The 25803-nt window shown below is 34.1% G+C and overlaps 1 protein-coding gene across 2 annotated transcripts; it reads left to right on the top strand.

Annotated features, from left to right (window-relative positions):
• Nucleotides 1-201: 201 nt before the first annotated feature.
• LOC109676845 (cytochrome P450 2C9-like) lies at nt 202-23954 on the top strand. 2 transcript variants are annotated; one of them, XM_020153081.2, is made up of 9 exons: nt 202-406; nt 1044-1206; nt 1386-1535; nt 4227-4387; nt 10553-10729; nt 17372-17513; nt 20153-20340; nt 22159-22300; nt 23438-23954. In XM_020153081.2, the coding sequence occupies exons 1-9, from the start codon at nt 239-241 to the stop codon at nt 23617-23619; spliced, it is 1473 nt and encodes a 490-aa protein (XP_020008670.2). In that variant the 5' UTR covers nt 202-238; the 3' UTR covers nt 23620-23954. The 2 variants fall into 2 exon arrangements, with proteins under 2 accessions (XP_020008670.2, XP_073934819.1); XM_074078718.1 differs by lacking the exons at nt 17372-17513; nt 20153-20340; nt 22159-22300; nt 23438-23954 and adding an exon at nt 10807-12244.
• Nucleotides 23955-25803: the final 1849 nt, after the last annotated feature.

Genomic DNA, 25803 nt, shown 5'->3' with positions numbered 1-25803 from the left:
CTACTGAATCTCTAAGTTCCAGCATCTCAGTCCTAATATAGGTAAAAGGTAAGAGAACATTTTATTCTTATCTGTGTCATTGGGTAAAAGTTCACTCCAAAAGACCTTGAAAGAGACTAAAGTGCATCTAGCTGATTGGTCAGTTAGGTATCAATAATTCACAGGTGAAATGGCAAAGTGTATATAAAGATTTGGGTTTTTGAGCTTGTGTTCATTATTGCAATAAGAAAAGGCCTCAATGGATCCAGTGTTAGTCTTGGGGCTCAGTGTGTTCTGTCTTTTTCTCCTTTCACTATGGAGACAGAGCTCTGGAAGAGACAAACTCCCTCCTGGACCCACTCCTCTCCCAATTATTGGAAATATCCTGCAGATTAATTTTAAGGACCTGAGCAAATCCTTAACCAATGTAAGTATGCCTTATTATCCTCCATAGGCTTGGAAATAGGAGTAAATTGACTCCTGATTTTAAATAAAATATATTATCTAAGGTACACATAGATGATTATGAAACTGAATACTCCCTATAAGCTTTGATGTACATATTACCTTTTCCAGTTTGTCATAGTAAGAAATTATGGAATGAAATAATGCATTTTCTGATTACAGAAATATTTAGCTCCTTGTACAGGAAAATCAAAACTACAAGGTGACACAAATTGTGCTTCTTCTCTTTTTGTCTTACATACATATACATTCAGTAAGTCCTGCAACAATTTAGCCATGCATTTTGGTTCAGAATTTTCAATGAAAACTGAATTTCTTTAAAGAATAAAAGTATGTTCTCAATTAAACAGTTATGATCTGGAATAGCATAAGAAAAAAAAAAGCAAACAGTATTTTAACACCTGATTGTGATCTGAATCCATTTGGATTGTGAAAATATCATGTGTCTGGGGCCCAGAATGCTTCAGGGTAGAAGAATCTATTCCACTGAAGAGGTGCTGCCTCTTCAATTCAACTGTAATATCTGTTTGAATAATACACAATATATGCAACAAATATGAATTCTTTTAGTAATATTTGCAATTTTCACCTACTTTGAGATCTCAAAAGTCTATGGCCCCGTGTTCACTGTGTATTTGGGAATGAAGCCTACAGTGGTGCTGCATGGATATGAGGCTATAAAAGAAGCCTTGATTGATTATGGGGAGGAGTTTTCCGGAAGAGGCAAACTAGCAATGAGTGAAAAAATTAATAAAGGCCTTGGTAAGTGTCCATGTGTATACAGGTACGTGGTGGGAAATGGTCCTGGAGATGAGGAGGATGGAAAACAAAGATGTGAAAAGTTGCTCAGGCAGAGCTTGGTCATCATTGTGATAGTCTCCCAACAGCTCCCTCTTCCTTGCCTGGCATCTCCCTCTTATTTTATGATCCCCTTTTTATAGGAATTGTTTCCAGCAATGGAAAGTACTGGAAAAAGACGAGACGCTTCTCCCTCATGACTCTGAGGAATTTTGGGATGGGGAAGAGGAGCATTGAGGACCGTGTTCAAGAGGAAGCCTGCTGCCTTGTGGAGGAGTTAAGAAAAACTAATGGTGGGTGCCTGTTCATGTCATGATCTCAATAGACTATTCTCTTCTCTAATGTGGTCCTTGGGTTTATTTCACAGGTGACTTGAGCTTTCAATTTGTGTCCTGGCTGTGAGCTCATGGGGAGGGGAGAAGATTTGGAGAGAACCTACAGACTGTGTAATATCCATGCTGTATATGTACTGCAGGACTGTGCCTGCAAGTAGGAGTATAACCTTCTTTCAATTTCGTTCTGTTGCTAAATTTCTTTTTGTTCAAATAAAAAGCTTGAATATAGGTTTTGAGCTTACTGTCTGACGAGTAATGAGCTCTGTTTTCCTTATCATAAATGTGTTTCACCTATTAATGATCATTTCACCAGAGAATATGTGGTTATGGTGTCAGTGACTCCACCATCCACCTAAGTGGCAAGTTCTAAGTGATACACGATTTCACTTAAATGGACAATGTCTCTTAACTTAAGCAGACGTATCTCACATTTTGTTCTAGATTCATAAATATAATAGAAATTGCGCTCTGTACTGTTTTTTTTTGTTGTTGTTGTTGCTGCTGTTTTTGCTTAGCTGGATCATTCTTTTTTGCTTGTTTTTGGGCAGCCCTCTGGTTAGCTCAGGGTCTTACCACTTGAAGCACTCCACCAGCCCTGTTTAGCTATATCTTAATACATTTCTCCTCAATTATTGTTCTCTGTAAACTCATCAAAACACTTAGCATTATTTATTTCTTATTCCCCAATACTTCCAAGATTGATCTATATGTCTTGTATTAATATGCACTACATATCATATACAGAGAGTCATATATTATCATGAACCATTATATATATATACTATAAACCATATATATTTTTATAAATCTACAAAATAGATAAACTGCGATCTATAAATTGATTCATTTAACTAGATTTCAACTATTAATGGTAATGCTAATCTGGTCTTTCCTAAATGCGGTCTGGCTTTAGTTTCAGAATTGCTTTCTGATTTGTTTATTGGAATTGGATTTGAAATTTATGACAGTTGTTTTCCTCCCACTGACAGCTCAATTTACCTAGGAAGTGCTTTACAAAATGGACCTGATTATCAGCTTGGATAGTAATTATTATTATTACTTTATTTGCTGTTGTGTTTGTTACCTGGAGTTTGAACACAGGGCCTTAGACTTGGGAGGAAAATGCTGTAACACTATAGCCACTCCCCTACCCCTAACAGCTTGAATTCTAAAAGATCTGTTTTTTAAAAAATATCCTTTTAAAATCAGTCTAAAAGATTGATAAGCATTATTTCCTTTGAATTACACACACACACACACACACACACACACACAAGCATATACAATCATTAAAGCTTCCAACTCCATGACTAAAAAGTTTTTCATTTTTTTCTTCCTTTATTATTGTGCTCAGTGGGGATAAATTGTGGCATTTACAATGGTTGTTATAATGTATTAAACATATTATACTTGAAATTACCTTCTCTACATGTCTCCTTTATCTCCCCTTCCCCTGATTCTTAAAGTTTAGATCCTCTAATGGCTAAAAGAAACTGATCCAGAAACAGTTCACTCAACAGATTTTTTATTTTGCAAAAGACCTTCATTTTTATCCAGAATACTTTCAATCCAAGGTACCTTTAAGTTTGGAGGATGTGAATTTGAGAGTTATTTGTATAAAAAGTTCATGGACCATATTATTACAGCAATTATGTGGTATAAATTACCAACGAAAATGAGAAAAAAAATCTTCAATTCTCTCATTTGTAAAGTAATAGATTTGCCTAAGAGATGAACAAAAAAATTCGTATTATTATGACATACCATTCTTTTCATAGCTTTGCACTCTCTAGGAAGGTGCTCTACCACTTGAGCTATGCCTCTAGTACTTCAGGCTTAATATGACAATATCACAGTATCCACGAAATATCTTCGTCTATATGAATTAAATTTGAAGTTTAAGTGGAGACAATGGACATTCACTTCTAATTGAGATCGTGGACATTCACTTCCAAAGAAAGGAAATTCCTTATTGCTTTTATTTCTTTTTATTTTATACATCAAAATGGAAAATAATCAAACTATACTTATTAGTTTATAATATATGTTTGCCTTATATGTGATAATATTTTAAATTGACAATTCTCAATTTATTTTAGTGATAAATATATTGTACTTACTGTTCTATATACAACTTTTATTTTCCCAGGTATACATTCTGCATTTTTTTCTCTAGACATGTGAACTCACCAACAATGCCATTATTTCTTTCCTCTATTGAAAAGCACACTATTCATTCACCTATCCCTTTCATATAACAAATTTCTAGTTTTCCCTTTCAATTCAGAAAAATTCTCTCCCAACACCCAGGCAGATGTGATTCAGCTCTAAGACTTTTTATTAGGTTAAAAAATCTTTCTTTTTCTTCTATAGTAGCAGACAGCTGGTAATAAAAGTTTGGAAGTAAATGCAGTGAATGTGAACTGAGTATATTAAATGCTATTATTTAGCTAGATTATGGTGTACAACTCAGATTTAAAGTAAATGTGGTGTGGTGTTGTTTGAATGTATGTTAAATATTTTTCTGATAGGGGAATGTGTAAGAAATGTAGTGCCTAAAATTCTTAAGAATCCTACTGTTAATAATGAAAGTGTGTTTTTATGTGCAATTTAATGGTATTTAAATTGTTTCATTTTCTAATTCTACAGGTTCACCCTGTGATCCCACCTTTATCCTGGGGAGTGCTCCCAGCAATGTGATCTGTTCTATTATTTTTCATAATCGCTTTGACTATAATGATCAGAATTTTCTTGTCCTTATGAAAAGAGTCAATGAGAACATCAAGATATTGAGCTCCCCATGGATACAGGTGTGGCCAAAACCCTTTCCTCCTAACAAATCTAAGGTCTTTTTGGTGATGTTATCTAAAATTCTATATGCACTGAGTGGTGAATTGAATGTTTAGACAGCACAGTGCTGGCAAGAGTATCCTTCAAAGTTATTTTTTTTAATTTTTTATTCATTTATTCACATATTCATACATTGTTTGGGTCATTTCCCCAGCCCACCCCCCACATGCTCTCTCTGCCCCCACTCCCCTTGCTTCCAGGCAGAACCTGTTCTGCCCTTATCTGTAATTTTGTTGAAGAGAGACATAAGTAATAATAATAAAGACAAAGCGTTTTTTGCTAGTTGAGATAAGGATAGCTATACAGAGAGATTCCTAGCATTTCTTCCATGCACAAATGTGTTACAACCCAAACTGATTCATCTCTACCTGACCTTTTCACTAGTTCCTGATCCTCTTACCATATTGACCTCTGTTGCTTTAAGGTTACTGTATTAGTTGCTCTCCAGTGGGGACATCAAACAATGTCAAGTTTTGGGTATCCTACCTATCCCTATACCTCCCGTATGTGCTCTTCCCTAAACATATGACCCAAGCCCAACAACTTTGCTGTGTTTGACCTAGATCTAAAGTCCGAATATGAGGGAGAACATACAAGTTTTGGTCTTCTGAGGTCTAACCTCGCTCAGAATGATGTTCTCCACTTCCATCCATTTATTTGAGAATAATAAGATTTCATTCTTATTCATGGATGAATAAAACCACATATTCTTAATCCATTCTTACGTAGTGGGGTAACTTGGCTGTTTCCATAACTTTGTTGTGAATAGTGCTGCAATAAACATAGGTGACGGTGCCTCTGGAGTAACCCGTGTTGCATTCCTTTGGGTGTATCCCCAGGAGTGGGATTGCTGGATTATATGGCAGATCTATGTTTAGATTTTTAAGAAGCCTCCATGTTTTTTTCCAGAGTGGTTGCATCAGCTTGCATTCCCACCAGCAGTGTACCAGGGTTCCTTTTTCCCCACATCCTCATCAACACATGTTGTTGGTGGTGTTTTTGATGATGGCTATTCTAACAGGGGAGTGGTGGAATCTTAGTGTGTTTGATTTATATTTCCTTTATGGCTAGAGATGGTGAGAATTTTTTCATGTGTTTTTTTGGCCATTTCAATTTCTTCTTTATTGGTTCATTGATTTTGGGAGAATTTAGTTATTTAAGTTCCCTGTAAATTCTGGTTATTAGTCCCTTGACTGATGTGTAGCTAGCAAATATTTCTCCCACTCTGTGGTTGGTCTCTTCAGTTAGAGACCATTTCTTTTGTTGTGCAGCAGCTTTTTAATTTTATGAGCTCCCATTTGTCCATCCTTTTTCTTAGTTACTGGGCTGCTGGAGTTCTATTGAGGAGGTCATTGCCTATACCTATCACTTCCAGAGTATTCTCTGCTCTTTCCTGTACTAACTTCAGAGTTTTGGGTCTGATATTAAGGTCCTTGATCCATTTTGAGTTGATACTAGTACAGAGTGATAAGGATCTAGTTTCAGTTTTTTGCAGACAGATAACCACTTTTCCCAGGAGCATTTATTGAAGAGGCTGTCTTTTCTCCATCGTATATTTTTGGCACCGTTTTCAAAAATAAGGTGCTCATAGCTGTGTAAATTCATATCTGGGTCCTCTATTTTGTTCCACTGGCCTTCATGTCTGTTTTTGTGCCAGTACCATGCTGTTTTTATTGCTATTGCTTTGTAACCTAGTATGAAGGCGGGTATTGTGATACCTCCAGCATTGCTCTTTTTGCTGATATTGCTTTGGCAATTTTTCAATCTCTGTGTTGAATATCATTGGGATTTTGATGGGAATTGCATTTAACATGTAGATTGCTTTTGATAGTACAGCCATTTTTACTATGTTGATTCTAAAATCCATGAGCACAGGAGATCTCTCCACCTTCTGTATTCTTCCTTGATCTCTTTCTTCAGGGGTTTGTAGTTCTCCTTGTAGAAGTCATTCACAACCTTTATTAAGTTTAGTCCTAGGTATTTGATTTTTTTCAAAGCTATTGTAAATGGAGTTGTTTCCATGTATTCCTTCTCAGTTCATTCATTGTTGGTGTATAGAAAAGCTCATGATTTTTGTAAGTTGATTTTGCATCCTGCCACCTTGCTATACCTGTTTATGGTGTCTAGGAGTTTTTGGGTAGAGTTTTTGGGTCTTTAAGGTAAAGGATCATATCATCTGCAAATAGGGATATTTTTACAGTTTCTTTGCAATTGGTATTCCTTTTATTTCTTGTTCTTGCTTAATTGCTCTGGCTAGGAATTCCAGTACTATGTAGGATAGGAGTGGGGATAGTGGGCACCCTAGTCTTATTCCTGATTTTCATGGAAATGGTTTCAGATTTTCACCATTAAGTATTATGTTGGCTGTAGGTTTCTCATATATAGATTTTACGATGTTGAGGTACATTCCTTCTATTCTTCATTTTCTTAGAGATTTTATCATGAAATGGTGTTGGATCTTGTTGAAGGCTTTTTCTGCATCTATTGAGTTGATCAATTGGTTTTTGTCTTTGCTTCTATTTAATGTGCTGTATTACATTTATAGATTTCCGTATGTTAAACGGAAATCTATAAATGCTGCATCCCTGGGCTGAAGTCGACTTTGGTCATGGTGAATGATGTTTCTGATGTGTTGTTGGATTTGGTTTGCCATTATTTTATCGAGGATTTTTGCTCAACATTCATTAAGGAGATGGGCTTATATTTCTCCTTTTTGGAGGTATGTTTGTCTGGTTTTGGGATGAGTGTAACACTGGCTTCATAAAATGAGTTAAGCAGTTTTCCTTTCCTTTTCATTTCTTGTCATGGTTTAAGGAGTGTTAGTATTAGTTTTTCTTTAAAGGTCTGATAGAATTCAGCAGAGACTCCATCAGGTCCTGGACTTTTCTATTTTGGGAGACTATTGCTGCTTCAATTTCATTTTGTGTTATAAATCTATTCAGGTGATTAATATCCCCTTGGTTCAATTGTGGATGGTCATAAGTATCTAGAAATCTGTACATTTCTTCAAGATTTTCAAATTTATTAGAATGTAAGTTCTCAAAGTAGTCTCTGGTGATTTCCTGATTTTCATGGTATTTGTTGACATCTCCCCTTTTGCATTTCTGATTTTACTGATTTGAGTTTTTTCTCTCCTCATATTAGTCAGGTTTGCCAGGGGTCTGTCAATCTGGTTATTATTTTTTCAAAGAAGCAGATTTTTGTTTCATTGATTGTTTGTATGATTTTTTTTGTTTGTTTCTACTTTGTTGATTTTGGCCCTTATTTTTATTATTTCTCTCCTTCTGCTTGTTTCTGGATTTGCTTGTTCTTGTTTTTCTAGGAGTTTGAGATGTAGCATTAGGTCACTGATTTGAGATATTTCTGTCCTTTTAATATATACACTCATGGCTATAAACTTTCCTCTTAGGACTGCCTTTGCTGTGTCCCATAGATAACGGTAGGTCATACTTTCATTTCATTAACTTCCAGGATCTTTTTAATCACCTCTTTTTTTGTCAATGGCCCATTAATCATTGAGCCATGTGTTTTTTAGCTTCTAATTGTTCACATGTTTTTTACTATTGTTTTTGTTTTTGAGTTCTAGTTTTAATGCATTGTGATCAGATAGAATACATGTGATTGTTACTCTTTTCTTATATTTGCTGAGGTTTGTTTTGTGCCCTAAGACATGATCAGTTTTGGAGAAGGTTCCATGCTCTGCTGAGAATAATGTGTATTGTGCAGAAGTTAGATGAAATATTCTGTAGACATCAGCTAGGTCCATTTGATCTATGGTGTGATTTAGTTCTACGATTTCTTTATAGATTTCTTGTTTGGATGACTTATTTATTGGTGATAGGAGGGCATTAAAGTCTCCCGCTACCACTTTGTTAGAGTCTTTATATTTTTAGGTCCATTAGAGTATGTTTGATGAAATTGGGTTCATTGACGTTGAGTGCATATAGGTTGATAATTGTTATTTCCTTTTGGTATATTTCCCCTTTTATTAGTATGGAGTGAACTTCTTTATCTAATTTGATCAACATAATTTTGAAGTATACTTTGTCTGAGATAAGTATTGCTACTCCTACCTGGTTTTCGAGGCCATTGGCTTGGTAAATTTTCTTCCAGTCTTTCACCCTAAGCCAGTGCTCATTTCTGTCCATTAGATGGGTCTCCTGTAAGCAACAGATGGTTGGATCTTCCTTTTTAATCCAGTTTGCCAAACGGTGTTTTTGATGGAGTGTTATGTCTGTTAACATTCAGTGTTTGTATTGATAGGTATGTGGTGATTCCTGTCATTTAGTTGTTTTTGTTGTTTAAGTGTTTGATTGTGTTTAGCTAAATCAATGTTACTCCCTACTTTGTTGCCTTGTCTTCTCCTGTAGTTTGGTACTGCTTGTCCTTTCATGGTTTTGTTTGCTTTCATTTTCTGTGTGCAGAATCCCTTGATGAATCTTTTGTAGTGGTGGCTTGGTGATCATATATTATTTTAGTTTCTGCTTATCATGGAAGACTTTTATTTCTTCTTCTATTTTGAATGATAGTTTTGCTGGGTTGAATATCCTAGGGTTGAAGTTATTTTGATTCAGTGCTTGGAAGATCTCACCCCATGCTCTTCTTGCTTTTAAAGTTTCTGTTGAGAAGTCTGCTGTGATTTTGATGGATTTACCTTTGTATGTTATTTGTTTTTTCTCTCTTACATCTTTCAATATTCTTTCTCTAGTCTCTGTGCTTGTTGCTTTAATATAATATGTCATGTAATTCTATTTTGGTCACGTCTGTTTGGTGTCCTGGAGGCTTCTTGTAACTGATTGGGCATAGTTTTCTCTGGTGGTGCAGGAGCCCTCTTGTTTTCTCAGTGTAATGTGGCATGGAGAAGCTTTTTGCAGGCTGGGGGTTCAGAGTGTTAGAGTTTTGATTCTTCTTGGTCGTTTTTTTCTGCCAAGAGTGGCTCCAAGTCTCAGCAAAATTTTTGATTTACAGATCTCATACTGTCTGCTTCTGCCCTCTGGTCTCCAACTTGGATCCTGCATCCAAAGTTATTATTTTTTTTGATTCAGGAAAAGAAATGTGCAGATGTTGACTTGTCTTTCAGCCTCTTAGTTATCTGTTCATGGTTTCCCCTTAAATTCCCACATGCTTTTGGTACCTGGCTAAAGGTGTTCATCACTCAAAGAATATTCAGGAAATTTTTCCTCAAAGCTTTCATTACTCAGAAAGATTTTCTCTATGTCAACATGTAAAAAATTCATCACTGGACTTTTCAGGGATATTTTAATTGGGAAGACAAAATCTTCTAGGAAGGACAATGAAAGTTGCTAGGAATCACTGAGTAGGTGGGACTTTGATCTTCAGTTAGCATTCTATCTAAGAATATTGCTCAGTTAGGAAAGATTTATAGTGTTTGAATAATAAAAAAGCACAATTTTACCATTTCTGAATTGGCCTAGTCTCAACTCTTCCTAAATTATACTTGTGTGATAAGAAATAAGTCAATTAACTATTCTGGGACACAAATATGTTTCAAGGTATCTTGAGCACCTCCTACTTCCATTAAACTCATTCTGTGTTATATCTGAAGCTGACTCATAAAAATAAAAGCAGCAAACACCATAGCTGAGCATGGTAACACACATCTTAAAATTCTGTATGTAGAGGCAAAAGGATTACAAGTACTAGGCCAGTGTAAGCCCAGTACAGCTTGGCCTTCATAACAAGACCATGTCTCAAACAAACAAACAACCATACATACATAAAAATAAACAGCATGGGCTAGCTTTGTACTCTAGATAAGGTTACTCCAGGTCCTTAAACTCTGTTGTCATCCACCAAATGTAATTCACATGATCTTATTTTTCATCATTGAAGGGAAGTACAGAAAATGAGTGAATTGACGAAAATATTTTGGAGAATAATGATGATATATGAGTACAGGGAATGTTTTCATCTATGAGGTTCTTGCCAGATTTTTCACCCACAAACATTTCTAGGGACATAGAGAATAACTTTAGACTTGCAATAAAATTATACCTCAATAGAAACACCATAATTTGTTAAGAATTATAATTTCTAGCCAGTGATTACTATATGAGTCATTCATCTTCATTATTTTTTGCACAAGTTATTCTTTTCTTTTGTAGATTTGCAATATTTTTCCTGCTCTCATTAATTACTTCCCAGGAAGTCATAATAGACTGATTAAAAATGTTTCTGAAATGAGAACTTATGTTTTGGAAAAAGTAAAAGAACACCAAGCATCACTGGACATTAACAATCCTCGGGACTTTATTGATTGTTTCCTGATAAAAATGGAGGAGGTGAGATGTTAACATCAGCTCAGTTATTTTAATGTTTGAATATCTCATGGTTTACTTAATAGTTCTGTACATTCTAGGGTTGCCAGACAATGGTCAAATGGACAATTTTGTTTGACGAACACACCAAGTAAGTTTTGTGTACCTGAATCTCTACTAAGCATCATGGAAGAAATAAAATTAAATTGTGCAATAATTAGAAGATCTTGACCCTTTCTTTCAGAAAAAAATCTAAACCAGTAATGGTGACACACACTTATATTTCTAGCATTTTTGAGATTGAGGAAAGAGGACTGTCAGTATTAGGCCATTCTGGGTTATATAATGAAATTTGTGTCAAAAATTAAGCAGACAAAAAAACAAAACAGAAAATCATCATTGTTGTAATCATAATTATCATTACAATATCATGTAGCTGAGGAGAAACAGGTTGTACTCAGTAGATATTATGAAATGAATTTTCAAACCAGTGGAAAAAAAGAAAATATGCCCTGATATGAAGATGGATGTTATCATTGCATACAATGTATAAGAGAAAGAATAGAATGGCTTTATTCTTGGAGGACTATTTCATGTCTACTGACTGAAAAAGAATATTTATAAAAATGGAGAGGAGTGAAATTTAAGAAAGACTCAATTCAATATATAATACTGTGGTGCAAAAAATCAGAAGGATGGAAGTGTGAAGTCTTAATTGAGGGTAACTTCAAATGAATTGTCAGAGACATGGAGTTACACAAATGTGCTCAGGTAATGGAGAAGTATGAACCATCTTGTCATTGCACTGTTTATTGAAAAATCTGTATTTTTTCCCATTGGCTTCTTTCACATTCTTTCCAAAAATCAATTGTCTGTAAATATAAGGGTTTGTTTGTAGTCTTTCAATTCTGCTATATTATCCTATAGTTCTGTTCTTTTGCTAGTAGTACACCATCTTCATGATTCTTTACTATATCTTTAAATCAAATTTTCAAATCAAGATGTATCAGTATTGCAGTTCTTAATTTTCAAGGCTTTTTTTAGCTTGTCTACAGCCAGAATATTTTCAAATGAATTTTAGAATTTGTACAAAAAAGTCAGTGGGGATTTTGACCAAGCTTGTGTTAAATTTGAATAACTGTTCAGGGAGTGAAGTCATCTAAAAAACTGAGCTGAAATCCACATGCCATGAAATTAAAATGCATTAGTATTAAGTTGTATTTACCTCATTCACATCTTTCTGCAAGCAGAATCTCTCTAGTTTAAAATCTAAACATTCTCAAAATCTACTCTATCTGTAAATGGTCACTGTTTTCCAATCCAAACTTATAGTATCCTCTAATCTGTTTTCTTTCTCTGTTGGCTTCCCTATCATGGATTCATTATATGAAAGGACTTTGATGGCATATGTGAGATTTTGTTTCTGGATTCTTGCACTCAACATAATTCCTCAGTGAATCATCTATATTGTAAAATATATCAGTACTTCCTTCTTTTTGTGACAAAATAACTTTCCATTTTCCAGTCACATGACAAAATTCAAAACTTTTGGTAACATTTATCATTGTAGTCATGTAGTTATGTACCTTTCTTTCTTTGGATTTTGTAATTATAAATTGATTTTAATCAATTACTTCTTATTTCTTGCAAATGTTCACATTTTTAATTTGAGCCTGAATCATTTCAGAATGTATTTTTCCATGATTTTTGTAATCTAATCTGTAGGAGTAAAATTATTTATATTATTTTCTTGTGACTCTCTTTATGTAAGTTCAGTACTTATGTCTCTGCTTCAGTTCTTAATTTAGTCATTTATGTTTTCTTTTTCTTTTTTAATTCATCCAGCTAATGATTTTTCAATTTAGTCAACTGTTTCCTCAACCTGTACTTGGGTTCAGAGATTATTTTGTTGTTTTCTTATTCCCTTTTTCCTTTGTGTATTGTTTCTGTTATCTTTGCTTTTGTTCAATGATTCTATGACTTCCTAGGATATAAAGTTGTATCATTGATGTGAGTACTGTTTTCAGTTGTAGATGTCAGATCTTGAACTTTGTCTCTATGTTCTTTGTTTTGAAATAGATCCTTTTTTTGCATATTATATTTTGATTTTCATTCCCTCAACAATTCTTAGTTTTCCTAGTGAGTTTGTCTTTAATACATTGGGTGACTAAGAGCATTTTGCTTAAAGTTCATTGTTGCTTAGTGATTTTTAGTTACATTCCATTGTGGTCAGAGAAGATATATTTTATGAGTTGATATTTTAAATTTTACTGAGGATATTATGTGTCTTGATGTATGGTATTTCATGGGAAATGTCCAATGTGCACTTGACAACAAGGTATATTCTATTGTTGGGTGAAGACTTCTGTATGTGTTTGTTAGGTATCTAGCTGTTGAAGTGTTTATATTCTGATTGACCTTTTGAATGTATTTTCTATGAATCATGGAAACTTACATATTGAAATCTGCCTCTATTGTTTAAGAACTTTGTATTTGTCTCTGTAGTGTCATTTTTGCTTCATATATTTTAAGGCTCTCTACTGAATGCATATACATGAAAAAAGTTTTATCCTCTGATGAACTCAACATTTTATACAACATGAAACATCTTCATTTCCTACTTTTAACAAATTTCACTTAAACATCAATTTTCTGCAAAACCATAGGCATTGTATGTCTGTTAGCCTACTATTTTCATGACTTCATTTTATACTCTTTCACATTCAACATATCAGGGTTTTAGATATAAAGTGAGTCTCTAAAAGGCAGCATATCATTTGTTTTCTTGCAGTCATAGTTCCTTCTGCATTTTTATTTTAAAGTGTAATTTAACCTGTTTATTTCAAGTGATTGGCCATGTTGAACAACTTTGCTATATTTAATGCTATTTCTTCTACCAACCACATATCATTTGTTGTCTTCATTTCTCCTAATATTGCCTTATTTTTAAAATTTTATAATTTTTACATTTACTCACACATGTACATTGTTTGGGCCACCTTCTCCCCCACACAGACACACACTTCTGGGAAGAACTTGTTCCACCCTCTTGCTTGCCAATTTTGCTGAAGAGAAAACTTAAGAGATTATGAGAATGACATAGTGTTTTTGCTAGTTTGAGATAATGGTAGCTATACACAGAGATTCCTAGTGTAGCTTCCATGCACATATGTATTACAACCCTCATTGGTTCATCTCTACCAGACTTCTTCACTACTTCCTAATCCCCTTCCAACAGTGGCCTCTGCCAGTTTAAGATTACTCTGTTCATTCCTCTACAATGAGCACATCAACCACATTCAAGTTTTAGATTTGCTTCCCTTTCTTTATTTCTCCTGTGCACATTTTCCCCTTACTGTGTGACCCATGTCCAATAATAATATTGCATTTATAGGACTATAATCTGCATATGAGGGAGAACATGCAATTTTTGGCCTTCTGATCCTGACTAACTTTGCTTAAGATGATGTTCTCCAGTTCCATCCACTTACTTGTGAATGGCAAAATTTCATTTTTTGCTGTTGATGTTCTTGATAATGGCTATTCTAACAGGAATGAGGTGGAATCTTAGTGTGGTTTTGATTTGTATTTCCTTTATGGCCAGGGACAGTGAATATTTTTGTTTTATTTTTTTCTCCTTTCCAATTAACTATTTTTTCCCTTTGAGTGTTTTAAATTATTTTTTAGTTGTCACCATGGGGGTTACTGTCAAAATCCTAAATTTATAGCAGCCTACTTTGAATTGATAGTGAGTTAGCATCAATTTGCAGGCATTTACCATTCCCATTTCTCCCAAACAATGACATAGTATGCTATGTCTTAGAAAGCTACATTTGTACTTATTTTCTTGCATTGAAAAACCATCTAGAAATAAAAAGGCATTACATAGAAAAAGTATAAAAATATTAGCTTTCATATTTACCTATATGTTATTGATGACTAGTATCTTATGACTTTCACTTATTGGCTAGTATCTTTGTTTCAGCCTGGGAGCTGAGTTCTTTAGCACTTGTTGCAGGAAACAATTACAGAGTCCCTACTTAGGTAATTTTTAAAAGAACTATCTTTGAATGTATTAATATATTATTTATTATGGAAAGATTTGGGAGTACAGAGGAGATATATTGTTGACAATTTAACTTGTGAGTAATTTATATGATATAGATCCACTTTATGTGAAGAGTCACATCCATCTTGCTGCTTTAAGCCATCTTTCTTTGTCTTTAGTTTTTAACAATTTCATTAAAACATGCTTTGATGTGAGTCAGGTCTATTTTTTCCTTTCTCACTATTTTGAGCTTTCTGCATGTGTAGATTCAGAACTTTCCTAAACATTGAAAATTTTCTGTCATCATTTTAAGCATTTATTTGTTCTTTCTTGTTCTGAATTACCATATGGAATTTTATAGGTCTCTAAGGCTCTATTCATTTTTCTTTGTTCCCTTTTCTTTTTGTTGTTCTTCATGCCTGCTGTCTATTTCTTCATCTGGGTGAAGTCCACCACTGTCACCTCTGGTGAATTACCTTCTTTTACCTGTTCTACTTTTACCTCCAGAATTTCTATTTTTTCCCTTTTAAAATTTGTCATTATTGACATGTAGGTTTTGCATATGCTATTCTCTTGATTTTTATTTGTTTGTATATGATTTCTTTCTGCTCTCTAAGTGTATGTGAAAAATTTTAAATAAGTTTCATTTAGTTAATCCAACATGTGGGTTTATTTATTGGTGATTACATCAAATCCAACTTTTAGCTATTAATGCACCATATACATTTTTTCTTTGTACAGTGTGTAATTAACATGCTATAATATTAACTTTCAAACAGGATTTTTGTTACTTTTCCAGAAATTTCTTATCATTTGTGATCACTTGAATCTCTCCTCTTTTATATCAAATGCAGGATGGTGAGACTGCTGGAATTTTCCTTAAGTCTCTGAATCCCATCAATAAGTAAAGACAAAAGTGATGTCTTTCTGTTTCTTTAAGATACTCACTTAGTGCTGCTAACAAAATCACTAGATTCAATGCAGGTTGAGACAATAACCATTCTCTGTGCTAGCTCATCAGTAATCAGGGACATAATTCTTAATTCTGATAGGAGAGGTGTCTTTTCTCCAGTCTATGACCAGGAAGCTGCACCATAACTCTTTTCACTAACCCCAAAACTATCTGTGGCAGAACTAGGTTATGGAGAATGGTAGATTCTACATGAGAAGGTAAAATTTTGCTGAAACGTTCGTCTTCAAGTACTCCCTGGAATGCTACAAGAGTTTGTGTGGATTCCGGTATCCCAAAATTATTTCTTCTGATAATTTTGCAAGTAAATGGTTAATTTAGTGGACAGACCCATGTCTGTATTTCCAGATCTACCATTTTTGTCATATTCCTCTAGGAGTACCATCGTGATGAGTGTTTTAATTTGATCCATGAACTGCAATTCCATTCGTATGTTTAATTTCTTTCAGCATTGTTTTATGTAGCATAGTTTAATTAAAATAGACTGTGTGCCTATAATGACTAATTCTATAATTTCATATCAAAATTTGGAAATATTAAAATTGCTTTAGGAATATTATTTGTTTTATAATAACTTAAGAACAACTTTAACTTGATGAACAAAGAAAATCATCTGAAATTGATATTTTTAATTGAAAGGGCCGATTTTAGTCTTGCAAGTACACATAATGAAAGTGTGTTTGTGATGGTGTGATTATATATATTACATATAATAATGGTAAAGTGGAAATTATAAAGTAATTTATAATTCAATTGTAACTCATGGATTTATAGAAAATAGTATCTTTTCTATATTAATGACCCCTTGCCCTCAGTATTTAAACTGTTACCTTGTTTTCAATTCTGTGACATGTGATCTTCTCAGTCCAAAACCTTAGCCCTGGCATCTGCATTATTAATACTCTCCTTTATCTCTTGTAGGTGGTTGATGCATTCACACCCTTAGTTTCTTCTCACTTTGTACATATCTGTTTGCTCTTCCATGCCTTCATAGGTGACTATGTCTGTAGACTTCCACCTGAGGCACAATAATTCAGGCAAAGTTTGTTTTGCCAAACCCACTCTCTTTACCTGTGATTCCTTCTAGGTTAATGTCATAACATTTTTATGCCTTTTCAACATTTACTGAGTCTGTACGTAATATTAGTTCCATGTAAATTTTTGACAGAAGACCATTGCAAACTCCTGAGTATGGCTTTTAAAACCTAGCATGATTTGGCCCTCATTTTTCTGTCTACTTCCTAAAAAAATTATTTTTATTTACATAAAAGAGATTGTCTAGTTATTAAATATTTAAGCAGAGTGCATTTATTTACCTCAAATATGAAAAGTATCATCTTAAACTGATATAGGGAAAACATGAGACTCTTGGCACATCAGAGTGTCAGGTATCTTTTTGCTTTTATTAATCATGTTTACAATTAAAACCTTCATTTTCATGAGTAAATCTTCATATACCAAGATGCTGTCTACCTTACTTCCTCATAAGAGGGAGAAAATATTTTTAAAAGGCCAGAATATCCTTGCTTGTATCTTTTGAAACAGTAAATGTGAGCACAGCTTAACTAGCTGTGAGTAATTTTCAATTCACTATAACTAAAAATGCTGGTAAATAATTTGACAGATAATACAATCAAATCATTCCTAGGAGAAGCACAATCAAGAGTCAGTGTTTACTATGGAAAGTTTGTTAGTCACTGTCTCTGATTTGTTTGCGGCTGGAACAGAGACCACAAGCACAACACTGAGATATGCTCTCCTGCTCCTGACGATGCATCCAGATATCACAGGTATGACCAGAGATGGTGAGCAAAATGAACTTCAGAAAGATGTTGGGAAGACATTTTTAGTGGCATCATCATGTTTTTCTTAGAGGTTTCTCATTATTTAACTTTCTGTACCAGAAAATAAAATCACAAGTGTGATTGAGAGAAGGGAAGACAGCATGGCACTGAAGAGCAGTAACTCTCTGGTGTAACGTCTTGATTTCATAGGATACGTTTTTTGGCAGACACAATCAACGTAACTTGGCAAGAGATTACATATTGATTTTATTGCAAATCACACTTTATACAACTCTTAAATTTCTGCAGATATACTTCCTTATTAAATAATTACATTCCATAGCAAAAAGGAACTCTCCTTACTGTAGCATTAGTATGAAACCTAGTATTAAGTGAGGTTGTCAGTTATAATTTCCACTGTAGGAAATATTTTAAAAACTTAGATTCATTAGAAAACATTTCCATTATAGGGAGAATAAGTTTCTAAAGAAATTTTCTTATTCTTTTATAAGTCTGTATTCATAAAACAACTATTCAACAATTAAGACATTTTAATCTGTGGCACCAATACTTTTAGCTTTTTCAAACATCACAATAGAAATTTACTTTTAAAGAGTTCCATTTGAGCAGCACATATAAAACATATTTTCTTTGTGTCAGGATTCCACTGAAATGAGGATTGACAATTAGTTCTTCAGTGTAGGAGGAGAAGAGAAAAGTAAACACTTAACACCTGTTTCAGAAGATTTCTGAAAAACAGAGTATTCTGAAGGGTGAAAATTAATTTAGCAGCAAGGATGACAATGTAACATCAATATAAGAGAGGGAATTTTATGAAAAAAGAAAAGCAAGTTTTCTGTTCACGAGTTTGGAAATAATTTGTGCAAAAACTAATAACAAATGGACTTGCAATTGGAGACTTTCTGTGTATGGATTCCCTTGACATCACCATTTACCATGTGACAGATTTTGTACCCTCAAGTAGCTCATTCTCTAGAAAAATAGCCCGAGAAGCCCAGAGCTCAGGGAATTGAGCACTGACAGAAAACAAAAAACATAAAAAAGGGGTGTTTAGGGTTTAAAGGGAAAATTTGGCAAAGTGTCAATTCCTTTAATGCAAAGATTCTGATGTCTGTACTCCATCAGTCTCCATGAAATTCAGGAGCTAGATATAACCTCTACAGAGTGAAGAACTGTAGAGGAAAGGGCTCCATCTTCTGTCACCTTAATAGAAAAATTCTCTCCAAGTCTCTGGAAGAGGGAATGTAGTAATAATATCTGCCCAAAACACCAGGTCATGGAATTTCAGATCACCATGATGAAGAGAATATCATAAAACTTTTTAGAGAAATATGTCATTTGACATAAGAATGGTTGTGATTTAGATGACCACCAAAATTCTCAAGAAACCAATGTTTTGCTATTACTGCAAAGGGGCATTTATAGTACTGAACATTTTCCAAAAATGTTATGTCCTTTTCCCCTCTTCTCAGAAAGATACTGTAAAAAATACTGCATCCAAGTGTCTAAATCCAGTCAGCAGAAATTTGAGCTCATGGAGGAGGATGAGAGTGGCAGATAGGCTGCTGGACAGTAAGCCTAGAAAAAACGCACTTCACAGTGGACCAGGAAGATAATGCAGGTGTGAAGTCAGAGCCAGGAACACAAGAAAAGCAATCAAAAGTCTGATATTTACCAACATATGGGCAATTTATTGCTAGGAGTTTCAAAAATCTACCTGAGATTTTGAATATAATTCCAACTCAAGCAAATAAACATGAATGGGAAGAAACGCTGTGCAATCCAAAAAATAACAATAGTGACACTGCATAATATTTATGTATTCAGAATGAAGTAGACAATGGATTGATAATATCAAAAATTATACTATAGTATATTCTATAAATGTAGTGAGGAGAAACGTATGTGTCTTTCTGTATTTCATGTACACATCTGTCTATTTATGTGTGTTTATCTATTGTAGATTGGAATAGAGATGAAAATTATCTTTTCCCTATACCAAGGTATCATTACAATTTGTACAAATGTGGATAACTAAGAAATAGTTGTTATTTATAATTATAAATATAAATTTCAGCAGATGCTGGTAAACTATTCAGTGGATATGTTTGGAATGTGAATATGATGGGACTATCATTGCACATTGCTCACACATAAAAACACAAAATACAGATGCATATATATACATAATTTAAATTTTAATTACATTAATTATTTAAGTAATGATATATATGAATTAAATTTCAGTTTGCATTATTTAATTATATTAATTATTTTGATATGGATTTTAGATTTGATTATAATTTATGACTTACAATTCTGTATTTTATTGGCTTAATTACATTCTGCTTATTGATTGAAATACTTAATTATTTCTATATATAGGTATCATTTATGCCCATTTATAGTTATGTGGTGATGTATCATAATTCCTTGTTTGTAGAGAGTAACGGGTATGTATATTTTAGTGATTCTCTTTATATGATCACATATATTTCTGACCATATGATTGATGAATGTATAATGCTGTATGTGTATGTCCTTCAAGTTACAGGTAGCACTGAATTGCTGTGACAAATGCAACATTGTTTCTACGCCATCATTTCTTTTTTATGTCTTACCAGCTAAACTCCAAGAAGAGATTGACCGTGTGATTGGCAGACACCGGATCCCTTGCATGCAGGACAGAAGCAACATGCCCTACATGGATGCTGTGTTACATGAAACCCAGAGATATATTGACCTTGTCCCTGCTGGTGTGCCCCATTCTGTAACCTGTGACATTAAATTCAGAAATTATCACATTCCCAAGGTAATCTTTCTTCTATGATATACCTTAGTGGTGTCCAATATCTCCAATCCACTCTATGGTTCCAATTTCCTACCAACACTAGTATAAAAATCTTATATATGGCTGTTTGATGGCCTTGTACTCCTTTCAGTTTGAGTTATGAATCTTTATAACAAGGCTGGTATCTCGTAGTTTAACTCTTTAAATTTTTTCTCCCTTTTTAATATTTTTCTGGCTACTCTTAGATACATTTACTAACAAATATTAAATGTTCAGATTGTCAATTTCTCAAAAGATGATTCTGAGATATTTATCAGAGTGACAGTAAATCTCTAAATAAGTTTGGAAACAATTGTTATTTTGACCCATTGATCTTTTAATTCATGGAAATGTTTTTTTTTCCACATTACTTAGAGTTTCTTTTATTTTCTCAATACTGCTTTGGTTTTAGTTCAGTGAATTATATTTTTTTGAGTTTTTTTCTGGCTGAATTCTTCACTTTTATTCCTTTGCCAAAATATTTGAAACAATCATCTTTTTTGAGGGAGGATATCTTTTAGCTCACAATTTCAGAGGTTTAGTCCTTGGTCATTTGGTTCTGTTGCTTCTGGACCTTTGCAGGGTGAGCCAGGACATCATGGCAGGGAGGATGAGGTAAAAAAAAAGTAGCTCACCTCATGGCAGAGAGGAAGTGAGAAGCTGAGGATGGGTCTAGAAGAAATGCACACTTCAAAGGCATGCCTACAGGATCTGCTTCCTTCTACAGGCCTCACGTCCTAGTTTCTACCATTCCCATAATTCCACCAAATTGTGACTCAGTCAATGGATTAGTACATTGATTAGGTCAGAGACCTCATGTTTTAATAATTCCCCACATTCCTCCCCTGTGAACATTGCATTGGAGACCAAACCTTCATCCCTTGAGCCTTCTGAGGAAATTCATACTCAAACAACCACAGTGGATAATGAATATTTTTATTGCTATAATTTTACAATGTATTTTCTATTTCATTCTACCTGAAATTTAAAAACATATTTCATTTTGTCATTTGGATAATTCGGTATAGTACCTTTCAGAGAGAGGAAATCCTGGGGGTATTCAATCTCTTCTTTCTTTCATGGTGCTGGTCAGGCAGACGTTGAATATTTTAAGACCATGTGAAAAATCTGATTCTTAAATAACTCATTCTAGCATATTTTCTCTGAACTAATGATCTTGGAACTGAACAAATGATCCTGACCTGAAGTATTACAAAATAAAATTTATAAATTTTTTTATCTCTTTTATTTTTTAAAATTAATCTATAATTAAATCTCAATGATTTAAAATTAAGACAAACTACATGGCAATTTTAAATACTTAATAATATTGTACTTGTTAATATGTTTTCTCTCATATAACCAGAATGTAATGTTGTCATGTCAAAAATCACAGCACAGAAGCCCTATAAGCATATGCTACACATATTTTGTATGCAAAGATTTCCATTTGAATGTATAAATGGTATATGGGTTATGTGAACAATGAAGAGATGTATTAGAGAGGTGGATGGAAACAGACATCAGTTTCCAAGCTGATAATAAGGAGAAAATTTTCAGAAGTTTTGGCACCAAAACCACGCATGACCAGCACTTAAAATGATATTGGAGGGCACTTTAACATGGTCACTGGTGCTGGCCTCAAAATCATCTTTTGTTACATGATCTACCTAGAAATGTCACCTCTCTGGACTTGTTTTTACTTATATACACAAGAAGATTAAATTAAGTGATAGCCATTGTAACCTTCAGCATCAAGAATCCTTTAAAACTTAATTTATCTATGCCTTCTGTTTTCAGGGAACAACAATATTAGCTTCACTCTCATCTGTGCTAAATGACAACAAAGAATTCCCCAACCCAGAGATGTTTGACCCTGGACACTTTCTAGATGAGAGTGGAAACTTTAAAAAAAGTGACTACTTCATGCCTTTCTCATCAGGTAATAGGAATGCAGTTCCATGTGTTCTTCAGGAGACAGGATACCTTTTTGGGTGTCAGTTGTGATTTACATTGTGTTACTCTGGAGCTGGTAGCATAGTTGTTTGTACATAATCAGAAGCGCTACCAATCCTAATTTCCAACACTTTCCCTGTCAGTGATTCATCAACATTTTGTGGTCTGATTAGTGTGTCTTTAAGGTCTTGACCCAGTTTTCCAAATTAAAAAGGCTAGCGTATAGGTTGACTGAATTCTTCATCTAGATACATCAGTAAAATACTAGAGAACCCCTTGTAGAAGTTAAAATTCATTTACACTCTCTGCACCCACCATCTCACTCTATAGCATGATCAAGTTTGTTCTATGTGGTGTTGCTAACACCCCAGGCTCAGCTATGATGACACATATTTCCACAGGCACCAAATGGATACCCAAAGCCCTCAAACCCACAATAGAAAGGTATGAATAAATACTTTATTGTCACAGGATAGGATTGGCACTGTGAGAGAGGGAATCTTGGATTGCTGGTGGAAGGGAGAGTTTTGGGGGAGAAAGCACATGTTTTGGGATCACTCATAATCTATTATCAGGCATAATGTGGAGTAATAATCAATGCTACATGGCATAACATAATTGACCTTGATGGCTAGAAGAGGATAAAAAATGGAAGAAAGAAAACATAGTTTATTTTAAAGTATGTATTAATTCATAAGAAAAGGACATACATCCAAGTGATGGTTTTTAGATTCTTTGCTAAATAATTGGGGGGGGGAGTCACAAAAATATTGGGAATGAAGCAAGATACACTGCAATAATCACAGAGCACCCTGCTCTCCTTCCAATCATGAATAATACAGAGGGAAACTTGAAATGTCAAGAGAGCAGTTATAATTCAGGAATAAATGAAGCATATGACATGAAATTGGTAATATGATTTTAAAGAAAATATTTGTTAAGATCAGATATGGAGACCAAGTCTGTCCATCTTTTTTCTTTTGCCCATCCAATCATATCAACCATCCATGCACTGAATCCATCCATAAATATTATTATGTATTTTCTTTGTGACAATTGCAGAAAGATTGCTTGCCACAGTCAAATACAAGAAAAGACAATCTTCTTTATGTTTTATATTCAGGAAAACGGATTTGTGTGGGAGAAGGACTGGCCCGCATGGAACTGTTTTTATTCCTGACCACAATTTTACAGCACTTTAACCTGAAATCTGCAGTTGACCCAAAGGATCTTGATACCACCCCAGTTACCAAAGGATTTATTTCATTGCCGCCTAAGTACCAGATGTGCTTCACTCCTGTCTGAAGAGGCGCTTAATGACTGCTTCTGTGCTGTCCTCTGCAATCCCTTCATCTGGGGCTTCATTCACCTCCTTCTCCCTTAAGGATTGCCTTCTCTGATATCCCTTACATTTTTCTACTCCCTCTGGAATCCCTAACTCCTTTCTTCCCTAAAGTCAGTACCTGGGTCACTGCATAAGTATATCTGCCATTCCTAATTCTGCATCACATATAATGACCACCCCAAGTGCTAATATTTACCTGATGCTGAATTGTTAATGTGTAATCTCTGAAAAAGGCAGAAGAATTGCCTTGAATTCTTGAAATCATGTCCTGGAATAAAAAGCATTATTAATTTGAGTCATTTCTCAAACACTCTTTCTTTTGAGCACAATGCAGGTAAATAAGAAGAAAATAGAGGCTCAGGAGAATATTTTCTTTTCATAATGTTAAACACACAGTGGTATGGAGAAGTTGGTAGGAAAGCTTCTTGGATGGAGATCATACAAAATTACTAGAGTTATGGATTTGAAAAAAGAACTTACATAAGGAAAAGTCCTATCTGGATTAAAATATTGCAAGTTCAGCCATAGGCAGTAATGAACATCAAGTGTTAGAACACGTATTACTGCTTTGGTGTTACTGCGAATATAAAATATTCTTTTTACTTAATGTTTCCAAATTTCAGCCAAGTATAAGTTTGTTTTCATATCATTATTTATAGCTTCCAAGTGTCATTCTCTCCAAACACAAAAAAGACCCTTGGAAAGCCTCAACAGATTCTTTTATTTTCCTACTTTCCACAACAAAGTTTTAAACTTAACACAAATCTGATAGAAATTTGATTCTATGGCCCTAAATTCAGTAGCCACTTTTAATTTCCACAGCAAACAGCAAGGAAAATCAAATACATTTCAAATTCTAATCACTTTTTTTGTTCCTTCTGTACTAGAGTATTAGAAATGAGAAGTTACATAACACGTTGACCTTTCCAAGCTCATTTGTCAGAGTAAGCCACTTTGTGATGTAATTCAAGAATATAAGCTTCTGGCTAGGTACCTCTGTGTGATTGTATATGTGAGTACATCTTTATATGTTCACATGTAACATATATCATGAACACATTTAGAATAAATTTAATATAGATATTTATAAAATTATCTTTGGCTCTATTTTTTCTGACACTTACTGCTTTTCTCCTAAAGAATATACATTAAAAACACTCGTAATAATAGAAAATTTGCAAATTAATGAAATGGCCATAACAGAAAAGGAAATGAAAATATTTACTATACAAAAATAACTTAAAGTAAAAAGTATAATTTAAAACTATAGCACGAACCTTTTAAACCTTCCTGATTGGAAAATTCAAATGCATTTGCATTTAAATCAAATGCATGTGTATGTACAGTTAATCCTGTACACTGATAAATGATTAGCTTCTCAGTAATGCCTGTCCTTGGAATCTCATTTAAACTTGTTTTGTCCCATCTGTAACAACCACTCCAGTCGCTCACCTTTTCTGCTGTTTGCCATGGATCATGTTACTCACTCTTTCTTGTATACCTAAGAAGTAGATGGCTTTAATGTTAATTCCCATTATGACTATAAAAATTACCACAAATTTCAAGACTCCAGGATAATGTCATTGACTCCACTAGCCCTTTTGTTAACTCTGGGAGAGAATTCATTTCCCTGATATTTTTTGCATCTTGAGGCTGCCACTATTACTTGGCTTATGATTCCTTCTTGTATCTCTCCCACTACTTTCTTGGAATATCTCATCTTCTGCTATGGACTCTTACACCCTTCATATTTCATTCCCTTAAGGATCATTGTGAATACATAGCATAATGATGTAAAATTTACTTATGTCATGATCATTAGCATAATAACATTTACTATGTCCCTTTATTATGTAAAGTAACCTCCTTTTTGCTCACAGCTTGCAAAGAATAGTGCATGGACATCTTGGGGGGATGATGTTATTATTTAGTCTATCACATTGCTGTTATATGTTTTTTGCCACCAAATACTAAGGTGATGTTTTGTTAAATATCTTGTTCAAGTTCACTCAGTTGTTAAAGGACAGAGGTGGGGGTTGAATCATGACAATTCTGCTACAGAGTAGATGTTGCTAACCAATATTCTGTGAACTTTTATTTATTTCATTATTTGTGTTCATTTTCTACCACTCTAATACATAATC

This window comes from Castor canadensis, chromosome 7, assembly GCF_047511655.1.
Source record: "Castor canadensis chromosome 7, mCasCan1.hap1v2, whole genome shotgun sequence".
In the NCBI taxonomy this organism is placed as follows: Eukaryota; Metazoa; Chordata; class Mammalia; order Rodentia; family Castoridae; genus Castor; species Castor canadensis.
The sequence above is the reverse complement of the archived record's forward strand: the minus strand, read 5'-3'. Positions and strand labels throughout refer to the sequence as shown.

Coding starts and splice junctions, on each gene's coding strand:
- LOC109676845 (XM_020153081.2), top strand. CDS start 239: ATGGATCCAGTGTTAGTCTTGGGGCTCAGTGTGTTCTGTCTTTTTCTC. Junction 1,207..1,385: donor AAAAATTAATAAAGGCCTTG/GTAAGTGTCCAT, acceptor CCCTTTTTATAG/GAATTGTTTCCAGCAATGGA. Junction 22,301..23,437: donor CTTCATGCCTTTCTCATCAG/GTAATAGGAATG, acceptor TTTTATATTCAG/GAAAACGGATTTGTGTGGGA.